Source organism: Cetorhinus maximus, chromosome 6, assembly GCF_964194155.1.
Source record: "Cetorhinus maximus chromosome 6, sCetMax3.hap1.1, whole genome shotgun sequence".
NCBI classification, from domain to species: Eukaryota; Metazoa; Chordata; class Chondrichthyes; order Lamniformes; family Cetorhinidae; genus Cetorhinus; species Cetorhinus maximus.
In genome coordinates this window covers 15,517,583-15,538,699 of record NC_135884.1, presented here as the reverse complement: position 1 = coordinate 15,538,699, position 21,117 = coordinate 15,517,583, and the positions used below count along the sequence as shown (strand labels likewise).

The 21,117-nt window shown below is 40.7% G+C and overlaps 1 protein-coding gene across 1 annotated transcript in view; it reads left to right on the top strand.

Moving 5' to 3' along the window:
* celsr3 (cadherin, EGF LAG seven-pass G-type receptor 3) overlaps positions 1–21,117 on the top strand; it is a 289,689-nt gene that overhangs the window by 133,020 nt on the left and 135,552 nt on the right. Inside the window, exons 7-9 of the mRNA XM_078543033.1 lie at positions 4,855–5,018; positions 12,722–12,847; positions 13,737–13,906. Of these exons, the coding sequence (XP_078399159.1) occupies positions 4,855–5,018; positions 12,722–12,847; positions 13,737–13,906 (460 nt within the window). The remainder of the gene's footprint in view (positions 1–4,854; positions 5,019–12,721; positions 12,848–13,736; positions 13,907–21,117) is intronic.

Below are 21,117 nucleotides of genomic sequence, written 5' to 3'. Positions count from 1 at the left end.
GTCTCATAATGGTTGCTCGTGGTGTGTTTGGGGATAGACTGTTCCAAAATGTTGTCCTCTGGAATTCCAGTGACAGCCCTGACTCCAGTTTGTAGCAAAAGCCAAATGCTGTTGATGGAAAAATTGTCCCTTCCGGAAAGCTTAGCTGATTTTCCAGTGGGGAAGAAAATGTCTGTCAGAAGTATCCACGATATTGCAAGTTCACTAAAATCTCATATATTGAAATATATTATTCTGCAATGCTGCTCCAGGTTGCCTGGAATTTTTTTTAGGACCCAGCTCTATTTCTCAGCACCAAGGCAGTCTAATTCCAAGAAGCAAGCTTTATTCACAGTTCCTTCCAGAAACTCTTCCAAAGAAGATTTTCAAATCTCTCTCTAATATACATCAAAACATTCTTATGTAATCTGCAACATCTTTCCCAGTCCCTAAGTGAACCAAGGGCAAATTGGAGCACATGATCTCCTGCCCTCCAATCTCAGCAGTCTTCTAAATGGCAGCCATGAGATTTTACCTGTAGACCAGAAAATTAAATTTCTCACATACTGGAGGGCTAAGGGATTTCAAGAGGTTCATCCTAGCCAGCTTTTTCAAATCAACAAATGAAGCCTCCAAGATGGATTAAGCTGCTTAATCCTTTTTTCCAAGATAGAATTTCCACTGCAAGAGAAATTGGATGCATTGTCTAGCAAGCCAAAAAATTCTAGACAGTACACCGTTTTCATTTGACTTTGACTTGAAGTGGCAGCTAGCAAAGCGTAATGAAGCAGCAGCGTTGATTGCTGGATAAAGTTTTATGAATGTTCAGCTTGTGAAATTTTGTTTGATTCCCATAATATTTGATTTCTGTCTAATTTTCTGGAGCAGGACCAGCAGTGGTGTCCACACCCTCAACTTGCTGTGGTAGCAACCCCTGGAGTCAAGAAACAGCAAACCTCTATCATGAATAATGTTTAAAAGGAATAATGAATGCAATGAATCAATTACGAGGAGTTTTGCAGGGATTAATGTATTTGTACTTTGCTACAGATTCCAAAATAGGTCTACAAAAGACTGAGAGGGAGGGAAGATTCTGGAATTTTTATTGTAATTGCGCCATTTATACAGAACAAAGTTTAATGTCTTTTTTAGTAACTGAGCTCTTAATTGAAATTCATTGTGAACGTATTACAAAATCACCAACAGCGAGCCAGCAACCTATTTCACAATCAGCTGGACTCTTCCTATGACTAAATCAGGCAATGTGGATTTTTCATTTGCTAATGTCCATTTTGTGATACCACCCAAGACAAATTTCATCCCTTATGAGTTTGTTATCTCCTTAATAACTTATGTTATTGCCATAAAAACACCCTCTGGCTAGCTTCTGAAAATAAAGGTTGAGCTTTTATAACAGTTGTAGAGACTAATAGATTGTAAGTCGGCTCTTCCGGACCTGCAAGGAGTTTGGACTGACAATCAGAGTCAGGAAGACCAAAGTTGTACGTCAGGACGTAGAGACCCTACCTTCCATCAACACTGACAACCTCACCCTGGAGGCCGTCGACAGTTTCACATACCTCGGATCAGCAATTACCAGCAACCTGTCCCTTGATGCCAAAACCAGCACCAGGATTGCCAAAACCACTGCTGTCATGTCAAAGTTGAGAAATCGAGTGTGGACCAATAGCAAACTAACCAAAGTTGTAAAAATAAAAGCAAAACTCTGCGGATGCTGGAGACCTGAAATAAAAACAGAAAGGGCTGAAAATTCTCAGCAGGTCTGGCAGCGCCTATGGAGAAAGAAACAGTTAACTTTTCGAGCCCAATATGCAACTGAAGAGAGCCCTTTGCAACTGAAGAGAAGTAGAAATGTGTTAGATTTAATGCTGTTGAAGAAGGTGGGGGTGTCAGGTAGAGCAAAGGGGAAAGTCAGGGATGTGTCAGAAGGTGGGGCAGATTAAATGACAAAGATTTCAGGGAACAAAAGGTAAAGAAAATGGTAATGGTAGCTGTAAAGGAACAAAGCATTGGTTCCGAGTAGGTGTTAATAGCAATAACAAGATCAGCACTGTATGAAAGGAAAATATGAGAACAAGATACAGACTGGTATTAGGGGAAACACTAGAGAAAGACAGAGTTCATGGTCTGAAGTTGTTGACCTCAATGTTGAGTCCAGAAGGCTATAAAGTACCTAATTGTAAGATGAGTTGCTGTTCCTCAAGTATGCATTGGGCTTCACTGGAACATTGCAGTAGGCCGAGGACTGTGAGCGTGAGAGCCAGGTGGTAATTTGAAATGGCAAGCGACAAGGAGGTCAGGGTCATGCTTGCAGACTGAAATGAGATGTTCTGCAAAGCAGTCACCTAGCCTGAGTTTGGGTTCCCCAGGGTAGAGGAGGCTGCATTGTGAGTCATGAATAGAATAGACTGAACTGAAATAAGTGCAAGTAAATCGCTGCTCACAATCAAAATGTTTGTGGTCTAGGACATTGAGGAGAGAGGAGGTAAAGGGGCATGTATTACACCTCCTGTGATTGCATGGGAAGGTGCCGTCGGAAGATGAGGTGTTTGGGGATGATAGAAGAGTGGACGAGGATGTCACAGAGGGAATGGTCCCTTTGGAATGCTGACAGAGGAGGGGAAGGAAGCTGTGTTCGGTGGTGGCATCATGCTGGAACTGGCAGAGGATAATCCTTTAAATGTGGAGGCTGATGGGGTGAAAAGTGAGGAGAAAGTGAACTCTATCAAGGTTCTGGGACGGAGGAGAAGGGGTGAGGCAGGAGTGCGGGAAATGGGTTGGACATGGTTGAGGGCCCTGTCAACCACAGTAGGGGAAATCCTCGGTTGAGGAAAAGCAAGACATGTCGGAAACGCCTTTGTTGAAGGTAGCATCATCAGAACAGATCCGACGGAGAAGCTGGCAGAATGGGAAAATACAAAGCTCCGTGTGTACAAGGCTTGTGTTCTCAGCACTGTCCTTTACAGTAGTGAGGCATGGATAACTTATGCAAGTCAAGAAAAGCGGCTGATTAGTTTCCACCTCTGCTGCCTCAGATGAATATGGGGCATCCCCTGGCAGGAGAGTGTGCTGAAAATGGAAGTACATCAACATGCAGGGATTCCCAGCATGTTTGACCTCATGAGTCAGCAGCGACTCCATTGGCTGGGCCATGTGAGCAAAATGGATGGGGGCCAGATCTCCAAAGTCTATGGCGAGCCTGCTATCGACACAAGAACAACAGGTCACCCACGTCTGTGATACAAGAATGTCTGTAAGCAAGAGTTCACATTGGCTGGGATCGGAGTTGATATGTGGGAAGTCCAGGCTGCTGACTGGAATGCCTGGAGACAAGCAGTCAGGAAGGGCGTGGAAGAAGCAGAGACCAAAGAGATGATCAGATGGTAGAAAAGAGAGCCTGCCAGAAGGAAAAAATATGAGTCAACGTCGGACCAATGCTGTGATAATTATTATTAATTAATTATAATAAATCTGTGCCAGCTGTGGAAGGGACTGCCACACATGAATCGGCCTCTATAGCCACAACAGATGATGTTCAGTACAGAAGTGACATACGCCCTGGGAGTAGTCCATCGTCTCCCAAGACGGACTAATAAAATAGTTCTCAGCAAATTGTCAGTTTGTACTGAATTAGGGGATAAGTACCTGATTTTTTTTTAATTTATTCGTTCATGGGAGCATTTACTGCCCACCATTTTAAGAGTCTACCATTTCTGTGGGTCTGGGGTCATATGTAGGTCAGACCAGGTAAGGACGGCAGACTTCCTTCCCTAATGGACATTAATGAACCAGATGGGTTTTTTCGATGATGGTTTCATGGTCATCATCAGACTTTTAATTCCAGATGTTTTTTTATTGAATTCAAATTTCACCATCTGCCATGGTGGGATTTGAACCCTCTCTGGAATACCATACCAGTGACAATACCACTATGCCACTGGGAACTAGACGGAGACTGCCTTTACTCATTTTCTATAGGACCATTATACTCAGCAGTTGGAGACAACTTTCATCCAGTCAGCCTGGGCTAGATTTGAACCCAGTGGTGAAGAGCCAGTGCATAACTCTTCGCACCACCCAGCTCCCAATTATCATTTACTTTGACTTCATTTTGTTCTATTTAGCACTGATTACTTAAAAAAAAAAAGATTTCTTGTGGGCATTCTGAAGAGTCATTTAAAAAAATGAACTTGATGGGTCCTTGAACTGACAGTACATAGCGGTGTATTCAAGCACAGACACTTGGGAAAGGACCTTACGTTAATGATGGACAGTTTTTTGATTTTTTTTTTACATACTGTTAGATGTAATAACTCCTCAATAATAATTTCTCTAATACCACTGTGCTGAATCTTCAAGCAAAATTATCTCCAAGACATAAACAGAAATAGACCAAGTGGTGTTCGAAGATCATAATTCTTGAAAAACTTTTAGAAAAATTACTCGTAACATTTACCCATCAAAAAATTAGGAAGTTGCTGTTCCTTGAAAAAAATTGCCTTTCCATAACAACTTTTGTGTTGATGATGAACTAGCATGTTTCATTTGTGTAGCACTAGGATGCTCGATGACTCTGACGACATGTAGCATTCTGCCAATTTTATGGTTACCTTTCATTCTATAACATTTCACAAGCAATGATTTCTAGTAAGTGAAATCAGGGCAGTTTCATAAATTTTGAGATTCTTTTGAGCTCAACTTAAACTAAACTGCTAATTGGGAGCTTACTAAAATCCCTAGACTTCATAATTGCTTTGTAACTCGCTCTCACAGCTAGCTGTCAGTGTATATGCACATGTAAAGTATTCATCAAATAAAGTCCGATAACATTATACTTTTGCCATGTGCTATTAGGTCCCTGGATCTCACTGGTCCTTTGCTGCTTGGGGGTGTCCCAAACCTACCTGAGAATTTCCCAGTGGTTAACACAGAGTTTGTGGGATGTATGAAAGAACTTCACATTGACAACAAACGTGTTGACATGGCAGCCTACATTGCCAATAATGGTACCTTTCCAGGTAATAGAGTCATATACTTCTAATCCTGTTGACAATACATTAAATGTATATTCTGTGTATCTTTCTCTCTTGCTCTTGCTATCTGTGAACTGTGTGCAAAGTCAGAGTTTAAAAAAAAATGTTGTTTTCCCCTAAAAATGCTTAGCCTTGCACGTTGTGTCATATGATAGTCATGTTCATGGATGATAGGTATCCATTTGTATTGATGATAAAATGGTAAGGTATATAAAATCACAGATAAAATGATGTGGCTCTGACACTGGCACGTATTTCTGAAGACTCTTGTAACAGCTAAACCCTGACAATTTTTATGGCTTGTAAAATGATTCTCTCTCTCATATATTTATTTCTTTCAGATATGGAATAATATAACACATACCTGAAAGAAATGGGGATTTAATTGAGATTGTTCTTTTGGCACCCTAAAATTAAAGATGGAAGCTTTTAAGTAGTTTTATATAGCCTTCAACCACACCCTCCACCCCCAAACAATAAATTATATCCATCTCTAATCCCTTTCAAGTATCTATTATTCTTTTATACATAGTATAATGAATAGAATCAATTGAATGAAAACTATTGAGATCAAGTACATGGGGCCAATATCAGTTTATATAAGGAGCTAGAAGGAGTTCTGTGGAACCTGTTAAAATTACAACACTGGCGTGTATACCTACATCAAACAGCAAACATTAAAAATTAAACAATGAAAAGGTAAGTTTAGAACAATTAATATTTAATGTTGTTTGTTGTACTGATAGATTAGTAATGCAGCATGATCAGTTGTGAAATAAAAACAGAAAATGATGGAAATATTCAGCAGGTCAGGCTGTGGAGAGATACACAGAATTAATGTTTCATGTCGATGACCTTTCATCAGAACTGGGAAAAGTTAGAGATTTAACAGGTTTTGAGCAAGGGGTGGGTAGGATAAAAGGAAGGTCATGATAGGGTGGAAGCCAGGAAAGATTAAGAACATCATCTCATCTTTTGGTTAGGCACTTTACAGCCTTCTGAACTCAAGATTGGGTTCAACAATTTCAGATCATAAACTGTGTATCCCCTATTTTATTTTGTTTTTTGCACGTCTAGGTTTTTCTCTTATTTTTGCTTTCAGACAGTGGAACACCCGCTCAAGGCATATCTTTTGCTATTTTGTTTTCTTGCCCCATCGCCATTCCCTTTGGCTCTGTAAGGAAGGAGTGTGATTTGGAGAGGAATTTGCAGGTGGTGGTGTTCCCATGTGACTGCCGCTCTTGCCCTTCTAAGTGGTAAAGATCGCGGGTTTGGAAGGTGCTGTCGAAGGAAGCTTGGCGAATTGCTGCAGTGCATCTCGTATATGGTACACACTGCTGCCACTGGGAGGGAGTGAATGTTAAGGGTGGTGGATGGGGTGACGTTCAAGTGGGTTGCGTGAACGGTGTCGAACTTTTTAAGCGTGGAGCTGCACTCAGCTAGGCAAGTGGAGAGTTTCCCATCACGCTGCTGACTTGTGCCTTGTAGATGATGGACAGGCTTTGGGGCTTTGACAGGAAGTGAGTTACTCACAATTCCCAGCCCCTGACCTGCTTTTTGACTCAGTTTATAAAGTCAAGGATCCCTCAAGCCTTTTCAATAGTCTTTTCAATTTGTCCTAAAAATACATGAAGAGGAAGTACTTAGAAGGTTAACAGCATTCAAAGCAGAAAAGCCACCTTCAGAGACTTTGCCTGTGCTTTCTCTGATTTTTCTATTCTTGCACCTCCTTTAAAATTATACCATTTAGTTTTTATTACTTCTTCTCATTCTTCCTATCAGAATGAGTCACTTCACACTTCTACGCATTGAATTTCATCTGTCATGTGTCTGCCTATTTCAACAGTCTCTTTGTATTCTTCTGAAGTCTGTTACTATTTCCCTCAATGTTTACTACATTTCCAAGTTTCATGTCATCTGTAAACTTCTAAAATTTTTCCCTTTATACCCAAGTCCTTGTCATTAATATATATCAAAAAGATCAGTGGTCCCAACACTGACCCTTTAGAGACAGCAATGCACACTTTCCTCCAGTCTGAAAAACAACTACGCACTGCCTCTGGCCTCTTAGTCAACTTTGTGTCCAAACGGTCAATGCCCCTTTAATCCCATGAGCTTCAGTTTTATTTGCAATTCTATTATGTAGTACTTTATCAAACGTCTTTTGAAGTCCATATATGCAACATCAACTGCGCTACCCTCATCCGTCCCCTGTGTTACTTCACCAAAGAACACAATTAAACAGGATTTTAGTCAAACAGGATTTGACTTTAACAAACCTGAGCTGGCTTTCAATTTTTTACCTATATTTTCCCAAGTGTCAATTACTTTTGCCTCAGATCAATATCTCTAAAAGTTTCCTCACCACCGGTGTTAGGCCGACAGACCTGTAATTGCAAGGTTTAAACCTCTCCCCTTTTTTTGAACCTACTTTGAACACTGCCAACCTTTTAAGTACCTCCTCTTCATCTACTTTTATCCTATTCAATTTATTTACTACCCCTCCTGTACTGTGACATCAGCAGCATTCTCTTTAGTGACAACACATGCAAAGTTCTCATTTAGTATCTCAGCTATTCCCTCCGCCTCCACAAGGATATCTTCCTTTCGGTCCCCAATCGGCCCTACCATTTCTTTGACTACCATTTTGTTCTTTATATGTTTATAAAAGACTTTGAGTTCCCTTTTATGTTGTCCACCCATGTATTCTCCTACTCCTTTTTCCTCTTATTTCCTTTTGTAGTTCTCCCTGTCCTTTTTGTGTTCAAATTGGTCCGCAAATGAATTCTGAACACGGCACATTCATCATAAGCTGCTTTTCTGCTTCATTGTATCCTTAGTATTTTTAGCCATCCATGTAGTTCTGGCATTTGATGCCCTTTACCCTTCACAGGAACGTGTCTGGTCTGTACCCAAACTATCTCCTCTTTGAAGGCCTTCAATTATTCATTTGCTATTTTACCTGCTGCATGTTGATTCCAAGCCACCTGGGCTAAATCTCATTTCAGCTCACTGAACTCAGCCTTTCTTCAGTTGAATATTTTCTCATTTGATTTTCCCTTGTCCTTTCTCATAACAGCCCTAAACCTAATATTATGATCACTGATTCCCAAGTACTTTCCCATTGAAACATGCTTCACTTGCCTCACTACATTACCAGAAGTAGAGCATTCCAGTACCGTATCCTTCCATTTTGGGCTGGAAATGTACTGATCAAGAAATTTCTCATGTACACATTGAAGAAATTTCTCCCCTCTTTGCCCTGTTATTTTCCCTGTCTATACTAGGATAATTGAAATCCCCCATTATCATTACTCTATAATTCTTGAGTCTTTTGGATTTCACTTGCTAATTTTCTCCCCTATCTCCTCACTATTTAGCTGGTGGCCTATAGTATTTTCCCAGTAGAAATAATAGCTTCTCTATTGTTCCTTCATTGAACCAAATAGATTTTGTCTTTGAACCCTCAAGTATATCATCACTTTCTAATGATGTGATAGTATATTTGATCAATGCCTCTAACTTCCCCAGCCCCACATTTTTCCTTCCCCAGCTGTATTAGATGCATTGCAGCCAGGAATATTAAGTGCCCATGCCTCTTATTTAAGCCAGGTCTCTGTTATTGCACTATATCATAATTCCATGTGGCTACTTGTGCTTGCAGCTCACCAAACTTCACGCATTTTCACAGACACATTCTAAGCCTACTTTAGTCTGCCTTGCATTCTCCCTGTCTGATCCCACTTCTTTCTGAACAATGCTTTATTCTAATGTTATTTATTTTCCCCAGTTCCCTCTACACCTTGTATCTCCTCTCTAACACTTCACACTTCTGCTCCACCTTCTGCCAAATTAATTTAAACTAATGATAAATGTAGAAGAGTATTTTCACAATACATGGTATACAATAATGTGACAAAGAAGATCAAAATTCAAAATCATTAAAACAAACAGGCAAGAGCTTTATTTAATTCTTCAACAACCTCAGAATAACAGAAAATAGCAAAAAGATATTTTTCCAATGGCAAGTTTACAAAAACTGCAATGTAGCACGGACCCTGCATTATGTAGCTTTTATCACTTGATGTCCCCCAGTGACCTTCCAAGCATACAAATAAATAATTTTTCTAAAGTCCCTCTATGCTTATGGAATGCCCTTTGGAACTAACATGAATTATAAAGTCAAACTTCCCTTCGTTATGTAAAATTAACATCTAAAGAAGGACACCGTGACATGAATTACCCCAGTGATGGAGACATCAAGCATTTGCCTAATTTGTGGTCATTAGGTGGGAATCATTATGCTTCACCTTTCAAACATCTTTATTTTTCTCAGATTTTATAAAGATCAGCATTGCCATCTTGTAAAATACCTCCAAATTCAAACACCAGCTTGTAGGTGTAACATTCATCACAGAAATGTTCGTGACATTCAGGACGCCATGCAAAAAAAAAATGAAATTAACTAAATCTTTTAATCTTTTCCAATTTTAATCATCTGAATGGAAATGCTATCATAGGGATAACCATTATTATCTGCATTAACATTCAACCACACACACTGTATTTCAAAAAAGAGATAAGCAGGCACAGTTAAGAATTCACTTTCACTTCTGGCCAATCCTGATAATGGTCGTTACGCTCTAGAACATCAGCCATAGTGACCATTTCATAGTTTTTCTTGTCTTATATCTTGCCAGTCTTTTGTGACACGTCCATTTCTTTTTTCAGGGTTATTGGCTATACCCTGGTCACATTGTTTGTTTCAACTGCCTTCTTATGTATTATCTAAATTGAAGTTAATTTTTAAATGCCATATATTGGTGTCCACCTTTGATGAATACTAGAGTAAATCATCACAAAGAGACTATTGCTTCGATGTGCACAATGTTATCTCAGAATATATATGATACATATAACTATCAAATCATATAAAACAGTGCTAATGTCCTTTACTCCAACATTCATATCAGGTCAATTTTAAACTCAACCGCTAAAATCTCTTATGCTGAGAAAATGATAGACAACTTAATGCAGGCACTTTATAATGGAGAGGATAACAGGAACCCCAGGATACAACAGTCTGTTTCAGCCTGAGACTGTGGCAAGAATGGAGTCAATGGTGAACAAGTGGTGGTTGTGGTGCTTTAGGCTTCCCAGTGCTTAGCTGGAAAAAGCTAAGACTCTTTCAAAAATGGCTGTTAAGCAAGCAGTCAGACAACAGAGAGGCAGAATGGGAATCAAGAGAATTGGTCGAGGGGTAGAGGTACTATCTCTGTTGTTGTTAAAAGTCAACAAGTAGATGACTGGGAGAGGGGGTGGGGTGCAAGGATCCTGGCAGTGATGGTAATGGAAGAGTCTCTAGCCATTGTATTCCACACCTCTTCAGTGCTTCAGTTTATATTCTATGCAAGATATATAATTAACTTGGAAAAAAAGTTAAAATAAAGCAGAAAATATTAGAAATGCTTTGCAGGTATCAGCATCTGAGAGAGAAAAAAGACAAGCTAAAATTTGGAATGTTGACTTCATCAGAGCTGAATGATAAAATGATAAAAGTTGGATATTAATTTTAGCTTTAAATAATAACTAAATTGATGCGTAGATTGTATAATGGTTCTAGTACTGATCTAGTGAAATATTTCATTCCTCACCATGCTGTGATGTAATTTTCAGTAAATGTGAAGAATATTCCAGAGATCTTAAAGATGAGAGAACCATAGTACAATAACCGTGCAGCTCCATTATGTCTGGCTCAAAACCCAGATGTTAGAATTTGAATGCTTTATATTTTAACATGACCTCCAAGTAGTTCTGAGCTATCTCTGTAATATTGTGTCACATTGATTCTTAAACTCTGGGCTTCTGATGTGTCCCACAATCTTAGAACCATAGAAAAGTTACGGCGCAAAAAGAGGTCATTTAGCCCATCATGTCTGTGCCGGCCAGAGAAAGATGAAAAAGAAACTAACCGCTCATTTTAATCCCACTTTCCAGCACCTGGTCCATAGCCTTGCAGGTTACGGAGCTTCAGATGCAGATCCATGTACCTTTTAAATGAGTTACACATTTCACCATCAACCACTGATTTAGGCAGTGAATTCCAGTTGCCCACCACCCTCTGGGTGAAAATGTTTTTCCGCATGCCCCCTCTAATCCTTCTACCAATTACCTTAAATCTATGCCCCCTGGTAATTAACCCCTCAGCTTGCAGAAACAAGTCTTTACTATCTAAAACAAAAATAAAAATACCTGGAAAAACTCAGCAGGTCTGGCAGCATCTGCAGAGAGGAACACAGTTAACGTTTCGAGTCCGTATGACTCTTCAACAGAACTAAGTAAAAATAGAAAAGAGGTGAAATATAAACTGGTTTAAGGGGCGGGGGGAGGGGTGGGTGGGACAGGTAGAGCTGGATAGAGGGCAGGGATAGATGGAGATAGCCAAAAGATGTCATAGACAAAAGGACAAAGAGGTATTGAAGGTGGTGATATTATCTAAGGAATGTGCTAATTAAGGGTAGAAAGTAGGACAAGCAAGGTACAGGTAGCCCTAGTGGGGGTGGGGTGAAAGAATCGAAATAGGCTAAAAGGTAGAGATAAAACAATGGATGGAAATACATTTAAAAATAATGGAAATAGGTGGGAAAAGAAAAATCTATATCAATTATTGGAAAAAAAGGGGGGGATCGGAAAGGGGGTGGGGATGGAGGAGAGAGTTCATGATCTAAAATTGTTGAACTCAATATTCAGTCCGGAAGATAATATCACCACCTTCAACACTTCTTTGTGCTTTTGTCTATGATATCTTTTGGCTATCTCCACCTATCACTGGCCCTCTATCCAGCTCTACCTGTCCCATCCCCCCCTTAAACCAGCTTATATTTCACCTCTTTTCTATTTTTCCTTAGTTCTGTTGAAGAGTCGTACGGACTCAAAACGTTAACTGTGTTCCTCTCCGCAGATGCTGCCAGACCTGCTGAGTTTTTCCAGGTATTTTTTTTGTTTTGGATTTCCAGCATCCGCAGTTTTTTGCTTTTATCTTTACTATCTACCTTATCTAGGCCTCCTCATAATTTTGTACAACTCAATTAGGTCACCCCTCAGCCTCATCTGTTCTAAGGAAAACAACCCCAACCAACCCAATCTCTCCTCATAGCTGCAATTTTCAAGCCCTGGCAACATTCTTGTACATCTTCTCTGTGCTCTCTCCAGAGTACAGAGCAATTATGTCCTTCCTGTAATGTGGTGACCAGAACTGTACACAAAGTTCCAGCTGTGGCTTAACCAGCATTTTATACAGTTCCATCATTACATCCCTGCTTTTGTATTCAATACCTCGTCCAATAAAGGAAAGCATTCCATCTGCTTTCTTTATCACCTTATCCATCCGTCCTGCCACCTTCAAGGACCTGTGGACATGTACTCCAAGGTCTTTCATTTCCTCAACTCCTCCCAATATCCTGCCATTTATTGAGTATTCACTTGCTTTGTTTGCCTTCCCCAAGTGCATTAACTCACACTTTTCCGGGTTGAATTCCATTTGCCACTTTTCTGTCCACTCAACCAAAGCATTGTTATAATTCTGGAGACAACAGCTATCCTTTTCACTATCAACTGCACAGCCAATTTTTGTGTCATCTGCAAATTTCCGATCATATCTCCCAGATATATAATCATATCTTCCTCAGGTTGCAATATGAAACAGCCATTTTGCGATTCAAACCCATGTAAGAATGGAGGCACCTGCATGGTTATCTGGGAGACCTTTCTCTGTGAATGCCCTCTGGGGTTTGGAAGTAAGGACTGTGGACAAGGTAAGTCATGGCTGAAAGATTATGATATTGCGTAGGCAAGAAAGGCATAGCCAAATAATTAGCATTTGAATTTTTTTTTATTTTTAATTTCTAACAATGAGTCTATTTTCAGACACCCTAGCCCGTCAAATTTACACTGTGGGTTCCCACGTTTCAATCCAATAAGATGTTGCAGACTAAAGTAATCATGTTCGTAGAAGCAACTGCTGGAGTTTCGATATATCCCTGGTGGCACAGTTCATTGAGGCATTAATGCACTGTGGAATAGAGCTGTGAGATGTGACTCTTACAAACTGTAATTCCCTAGCCGATTGCTGTTGCACATTTCCTGGCAGCCAGTCAGATTAGTGTTGACAGGTTGCTGGAAATAGGTCATGCAGCTATCTTACTAGTATGACATGGGGAAGGGGTATTGAGAATCAATAGAATTTAGATAGTTGACAAAATTTAATTGGATACAGGTTGAGACTGTATATTCTGAAGTACTCTAGGTGTAAAGTTTCTTTGATTTCAAACGTGTTTTACAAACTATGTTTGAAAAAAGATTTGTATAATGACACGCCTATGTCTTACATTGTATTCACTTTGGTGATTGTATTTATCTGCATATCCCAATATCCTGAGTGCAGATAAAAGATATTTTGTATTGTGGGGTCTGTGTTTCAGCGCATGTCTTTGGATATCCTTACCATAAATATATGGCTCACTATTTCCATTCTGTTGTGGGGTTTTTTTTTGCTAACACAAATATTGGAATATTTCTTGTGACATGCAGGTCAAAAACACATACTTAACGGAAATCTGTATTGTTGAAGTATTTTCCCGAAAAAAAATGCAGTCTATTGAGACAATCTTGTCATATTTCTCTTTCCTGTGTATTTCTTGGCAGTGATGCACCATCCCTACCATTTCCTTGGAAATAGTTTGCTCTCCTGGGATTTTAAGAATGAGGTGAAGATTTCTATTCCATGGTTCCTCGGGCTTATGTTTCGAACACGTCACACTGAAGCTGTGCTGGTGCAGGCTCATGCTGGACAGTACACCACCATAGTCTGTCAGGTATTGTACCGTATTGTGCTTTTACCATTCAGCCCACAGCTCTTTCACTTCATTTACAGGCAGCTTTGGCGATATTGGCCACAGTGCCAATGGCCAATGACTCCATGAGTACTGGGGCAAGTATTTTGCCAAAGTTCATGTTGGCCAGATATTCTTATCTGCATGTACATTCAGCCATACCCAACATCATTAGTTCTCTCTGTCAGATATGCTCTCATTTCCAACGCATACATATATCTCTATCTATAAAACTGATATTGACCTTTATAAACAAAGATTTGTAGCTGCAATTTTTGTTGATGTTCCTCAATCAGGTCATTATGTTAAAAGTTTAGTCTGAGAATTTCAACCCATTGAAATTTTCCATCTTAATTGCCAACTTCTCAGAATTATGGAAAGAAGAATAGGTACAAGTTAAATAAACTGGGAATGGTAAATCAGACAGCATGTTTTCTCCGTTTGTAAATCCTTTATACAGAGAAACGTTATCAGAAATGTGAGAAGCCTGCCAATCCTCCCTTCAGGGAACTGTACATAATTGTGGTACCCTTGACATGCATGCAAGCAGAATGGTCTCCTAGATAGCTGCCTGCATGCAAAGAAGATGGTTTCAAAGGGCATTGGTCTTTGTATGAAAGCAGATAATTGAGGATTAGCTGACCTGTGAGTGACATTGCTAATTAGGGTAATTTTTGAGCAGATTGCTAAACTCTCTCCACTTAGAACCCTAACAGCTATTATTGAGAGGAAACATTCTTCTCAATAATCTGGATTTGATTCAAACCCATGTCCCTCAGATGAATAGAAGAATGTTCAAGCAATTCATTCTGTAAGTTTCCTGCAGGTAAATGTCTTTATATTTTATTCTTGTCTGGGGCATTTCCCCTCTTGTGTTTACTGCCCTTGGTGACTTTAAATGTAGTCTTCATCTTAAAATGAGGCCCTACAGTCAGGAGATAGGGAGGAAGTTAAAAAGTAGGATCTTATAAGTACTGATCTCTGGATTGCTTCCAGTGCCATCTGCCTGCAAGAGTAAAAATAGGAAGATAGGGAGGCTCAATGCATGTCTTGAGGCATAGTGCAGGGGGGAGGGCATCAGATTCTTGGGGCTTTGGGGCCAGTTCTGGGGCAGAAGGCACCTAGTCAAAAGGAATGGGTTGCACCTCAATAGGTCTGGGACCAGTGTCCTTGCAGGGAGGTTTACAAGTGTGATTCAGGAGGGTTTAAACTAAATTGGGCACCAATATATAGAAGTAGAAAAGAGGAATAAGGTGCAAAAAGTACAGAATGTTGGCTAGTACTACAGGGGAAGTAATGCAGACTATGAAGGACTACGTGGAATACAAAGACAGGCGTAGAATATGTGTACGTAAATGCACAAAATATGGAGAATAGGTTTGGTAACCTACAAGCGCAAATAGGTGTTTGTGAATATGATGTAGTGATAATAACAAAAACATGGCTTAAAAATGGTGAGATCTGGGCACTTAGTATTCAAGGATACAAAATATCAGAAAACATAGGGATGGAAGAAAGGGAGATGGGGTGGCAATACTGATTAGGGAAAACATTTTTTGTGTTGGAAAGAGAGGATGTCCTTGAGGGAACAGAATCCATTTGGCTAGAGTTGAGGAGCTTACTACTGGGATTGTCTATAGACCTCCAAATAGTGAGAGAGAGATAGAGGAGCAAATCTTCAAGGAAATCACAGAGTTGTGCAAGAACCATAGAGTGGTGATATTAGGTGACCTCAATTGCCCAAATGTTGATCAGGATAATATTACAATAAAGTGAAAGGAGTTAGAGGAATTTCTAGGAAGTATTCAGGAGAACTTTCTTGACGGTATCTTGATCTGGTGCTGGGGAGTGAGGTAAGCAGAGTGGACCAAGGGCAGAACCTTCCTGGTCCCATGGGGGTTGGGCTTCAATATGGGATTGAAAGAAATTTCAGAGAAGGACGTGTTGGGCCATGGGGCCAAGGCATTCCCATTCTCCAGATGATCTTCCTGGAGGCAAATCATCACTCGGAGGCTACCTGCCCAGCAGTGGTGGGTAGTTAATCTGCATAATTAACTGCCCATTTGTAGGCTGAGTGGGTATGCTGCTGGGATCTTCCTGGTGGTGGATGGGCCCCCACATTGAGGGCCCTGGAGGCAACTTGACAGTGGTTGGTCGGGGGCAGGGGAGGGGAGAGTCCCAGGAGGCCTCCTACAATTGCCTCCACTGGAGCCACAGCCGTAAGCAGGCCATGGATGCTGTCATTGATCATTCTATCCCCCTTCATAGCAATGGCCTCGCAGTTGTTCTTGGAGGTTTTTTTTTTAACAGATCCAAGCCTCATCAGAGGTTGCCTTGAGGTGGAGGCACCTTCACGCTCATCCTCTGACAGTTGCAGCACTCACGACTGGGCCTGCAGCCTCAGACCCGTGTCAGGGAATCTTCCAGTGAGTGCCCTGACAGTAAGATGGGGTAGGGACCTGGAAATGGTTCCAACTCTCACTTGTATCCTATTAGCAGAAGATCCTGCCCCAAGTGTCTGTGGGAGAATGCAGGAGGAGCAATCATCATATCAGAAGGCTCAGGTTAGTAATGGAGAAGAATAATTGGAAGAGGGTGAACTTCAATAGGATGAGAGGATATCTAGCCAGGGTAAAATGAAATCAAGTTTGACTGGGAAAAACTGCAACTGAATAATGGGTGATCTTTAAGGAAGAGATGTTTCAGGTGCAAGCTAGGTTTTTTTATTCATTCATGGGATGTGGGCATTGCTGACTAGGCCAGCATTTATTGCCCATTCCTTATTGCCCTTGAGAAGGTGGTAGTGATCTGCCTTCTTGAACCACTGCAGTCCATGTGGTGTAGGTACACCCACAGTGTGTTAGGTAGGGTGTTCCAGGATTTTGACCCAGTGACAGTAAAGGAACGGCGATATTTTTCCAAGTCAGGATTGTGAGTGGCTTGGAGGGAAATGTCCAGGTGGTGGTGTTCCCATGTGTCAGCTGCCCCTGTCCCTCTAAATGGTAGTGGTCTTGGGCTTGGAAGGTGCTGTCTAAGGAGCTTGGTGAGTTCCTGCAGTGCATCTTTTAGATGGTACACACTGCTGCCACTGTGTGTTGGTGGTGCAGGGAGTGAGTGTTTGTGGATGTGGTGCCAATCAAGCGGGCTGCTTTGTCCTGGATGGTGTCAAGCTGCACTCATCCAGGCAAGTGGCGAGTATTACATCACACTTCTGACTTGTGCCTTGTAGATGGTGGACAGGCTTTGGGGAGTCAGGAGGTAAGTTAGTCGCCGGAGGATTCTTAGCCTCGACCTGCTGTTGTAGCCACAGTATTTATATGGCTAGTCCAATTCAGCTTCTGGTCAATGGTAACGCCCAGGATTTTGATAGTGGGCACAGCAGTGGTAATACCATTGAAGGTCAAGAGGCGATGGTTAGATTCTGTCTTATTGGAGATGGTCATTGCTTGGCACTTGTGTGGCGCGAATGTTACTTGCCACTTGTCAGCCCATGCCTGGATATTGTCAAGGTCTTGCTGCATTTGGACGTGGACTGCCTCAGTATCTGAGGAGTTGTGAATGGTGCTGAACATTGTGTAATCATCAGTCAACATCCATTCCAATAAAAGAGAAAGGCAGTGGAACCAAAGCCAAAGCTCTTTGGATGATGAGGGAGAGAGAGAATATGATGAAACAAAAGCATGTCACGTGAATTCTTCAGGTCAGAACAAGGCCAAATACAATAATTTGAGGGGGAAGTGAAGAGGAAAATAAAACTTGTAAAGAGAGAATATGATAATAGAGGAGCAGAATAAAGGTAAGCCAAAAATCCTAGATCAACATGAAAATAGTAAGTGGGTAGTAAGAGGTGAGGTGGGGGCTATTTGGGACAAAAAAGTTAATGTATGCATGGAGTTACAGGGCAAGGCTAGAATGCTTAATGAACACGTTGTCTGGAGTTTACTAAGGAAGTGGATGCTGACAAAATATCAGGTAGAAGTGGAAATGGTAGAGACGATAGGGTGAAAATTGATAGGCAGGTTGAACAGTGCTGGAAAGGCTAGTTAAGGTAAGTGTGGAAAAGTCGCCTGGTCCAGATGGCTGGCTTCCCAGATTGCTAAGGGAAGTGCAGTTGGCGATAGAGGAAGAGCTTGCCATGATTTTCCAATCTTCCCTAGCTATAGGGGAGGTACAAGAGGATTGGAAAGTGGCAAATGTGATACCTTTATTCAAGAAAGAGTGTAACGACATTCCTGGTAATCCAGGTCAGTCAGCTTAAGTGATGGATAAGTTTTAGAAACAATAATCAGGGAAAAAATTTACAGGAAGTTGGAGAGATTTGAGTTAATTAAGGAATGCCAGCATAGTTTTGTGACAGGCAGATCCTGTTTGATTAATCTAATTAAGTTAAAGAAGTAACAGAGAAGTTTGATGAAGGAAATGTAGTGGTTGTTGCCAAAATGGATTTTAAGTGAGTGTTTGATAAAGTACCGTATAAAAGACTGGTTAACAAAATTGAGATTCATGGAATAGGAGGTTCAGTGCCAGTTGGGATAAGAAATTGGCTTAAGGATAGAAAGCAGCTTATTAAATGGTTGTTTTTCAGACGGAGGATGGTGCTCCCCAAAGGCCAGTGGTAGGGCCACTGCTTTTTTTGATATATTTAAGACTTGGACATTGGAATACAGAGGGAAATGTTGAAATTTGCCAATGATAGCAAACCTGGAGTTGTGGCAAACAGTGAAGATGTTACCAATTGACTACAACAGGGCATAGTTGAGCTAGCAGAATGGGCAGACAAGTAGTAGATGAAATTTAATAGAGAAGTTTGAAGTAAAGTATTTTGCTATAAGGGATAGGGAGAAGCATAGTTCTAAACAGTATTCAGGTACAGAAGGGACTAGGGGGTTCTGGTGCATTGATTTTTGAAGATGGCACGACAGATTGAGAGAGTTGTTAGCAAAGCATATTGTTGTGACTGCAGCTGAAGTTATTTGCTGAGCAAGCCAAATCCCAGAGGGGATCTTGTCTTATTGATCATAACTTATTTTTTGTATTTTGAAAACCAGGGGAAAACTACTAATCCCAGAAGCTTAGAATTCCATTCACACTTTTAGTATTTTAAAATTAGAAGATTTACTAATAAGAAGAAAAAAACCTTGAACACACAAGAGTAAAATTACACAGTTAAACAGTCATGCAAAACAATCCCCCAAAAAACCCACTTGGTCAAAACACACATGTAAGCTACTTGATAACAGCTCCCTTATAGATTTTTAACCAAAAAAATCCAGTAATATTAAGCAAGGCAAAAATTGCTGCTACTTTAATAAAGTGTACCACACTCTCTTCCACTCTGCTGTGGAAAACCGAAGGAAGTTCAGGAACAGACTGCTCTCTGAAAACAAAAGACTTCTCTGGCTCGAAACTGGATGGCTGCTTCAAATTCATAACATTTCTCAGCACAGAGCTGGTCTCAGGGCATCTCCCCCACACAGCCAACATAACTCAACTAAACATCCTTCCTTAAACATCCTTCCTTAAACATCCTTTTCCACTTTGATCCGAGACTCCATTGTTGTAAGCACCTCTTTGGACTCAATTTTTCCAAAATATAAAAAACTTTCACAATTTCCTTTTGCCTCCACTTTCGGGTAAAATAAAATTTAATAACCTTCCCTTGTTTACTTACAAAACCTTTGTAAGCTGTAAAAGTCCCTTGTCACTTATAAACCCCTTTGAAATTTGACAGCTGAAAAGTCAAGTCCTTAACTGTCATCTAATGCAAATTTTAAAACCAAACCTATTTACTTGTACACTCAAATTCACCATAGTCCCTCATTTCAAGTGCATGCATTTAGCACCTTTACCTTTCATCTCCCTGCTCCCACAGACAAGCTATTTTTACTAACTTTCCCCCAGCTTAATTACACACACGCACACACACACTCTCAGAGCCTTCTTTACAGAATATCATCATAGTCCCAAAAATATTTTAAAAGTATAACATCCATCCTCACAATATGGACCGCGGCCCTCATAAACAGAGGTATTGTATCCAAAAGCAACAAAGTTGTGTTGAATCTTTATAAGGTGACCAAAATTTATAAGGTTAGGTCACAACTCAAGTATGGCATCCAGTTCTGGCCACCGCATTTTAGGAAGGATCTGAAGGTTCTTGAGAGTGTGCAGAGGAGATTTACCAGAATGGTTCCAAGGATAAGGGAATTTAACTACAAGGATAGGTTGGAGAAGCTGGAGTTGTTCTTCTTGGAGCAAAGGAGGTTGAAGAGACACCTGATAGAGGTGTGCAAGATTGACAGGTTTAGACAAGGAAAAATTGTTTTCATTAGCTAATAGTAGAAGGATTTGGGGTCACAGATTTCAGGTTTTGGGCAAGAGATAAGGGGTGGGGGGTGTGGGATACAAGGAAGAACTTTTTTATGTAGCAAGTGGTAGTGACCTGGAATTCGCTGCCTACAAGGGTGGTGAAAGCGGAGACGATGAATGATTTCAAAAGGAATTTGAATAGGCACTTAAAGGAACTTCTCCACATAACTGAGGTCCCTTGGTCTCTCTTCTGCACCCCCTAAGGCCTTGACATGCTTCCCAAATGCGGTGCCCAAAATTAAACATAGCACTACAGCTAAGGGCTTACCAGTTTTTATAAAGGTTTAGCAATCTCCCATGCATTTATACACTATACATCTATAAAGCCAAGGATCCTATATGCTTTCACTTGCATTTCCCCTAACTTAGTCTACTGCATTCGTTGCTCTCAATGCGGTCTCCTCTACATTGGAGAGACCAAACGTAAACTGGGCGACCGCTTTGCAGAACACCTGCGGTCTGTTCGCAAGAAAGACCCAAACCTCCCTGTCGCTTGCCATTTTAACACTCCACCCTGCTCTCTTGCCCACATGTCTGTCCTTGGCTTGCTGCATTGTTCCAGTGAAGCCCAACGCAAACTGGAGGAACAGCACCTCATCTTCCGACTAGGCACTTTACAGCCTTCCGGACTGAATATTGAATTCAACAACTTTAGATCTTGAACTCCCTCCTCCATCCCCACCCCCTTTCCGTTTCTTCCCCCTCCCTTTTGTTTTTTTCCAATAATTTATATAGATTTTTCTTTTCCCACCTATTTCCATTATTTTTAAATCTATACCTGTAATGCCCTGTCAGTCTTTCCACCCCACCCCCACTAGAGCTGT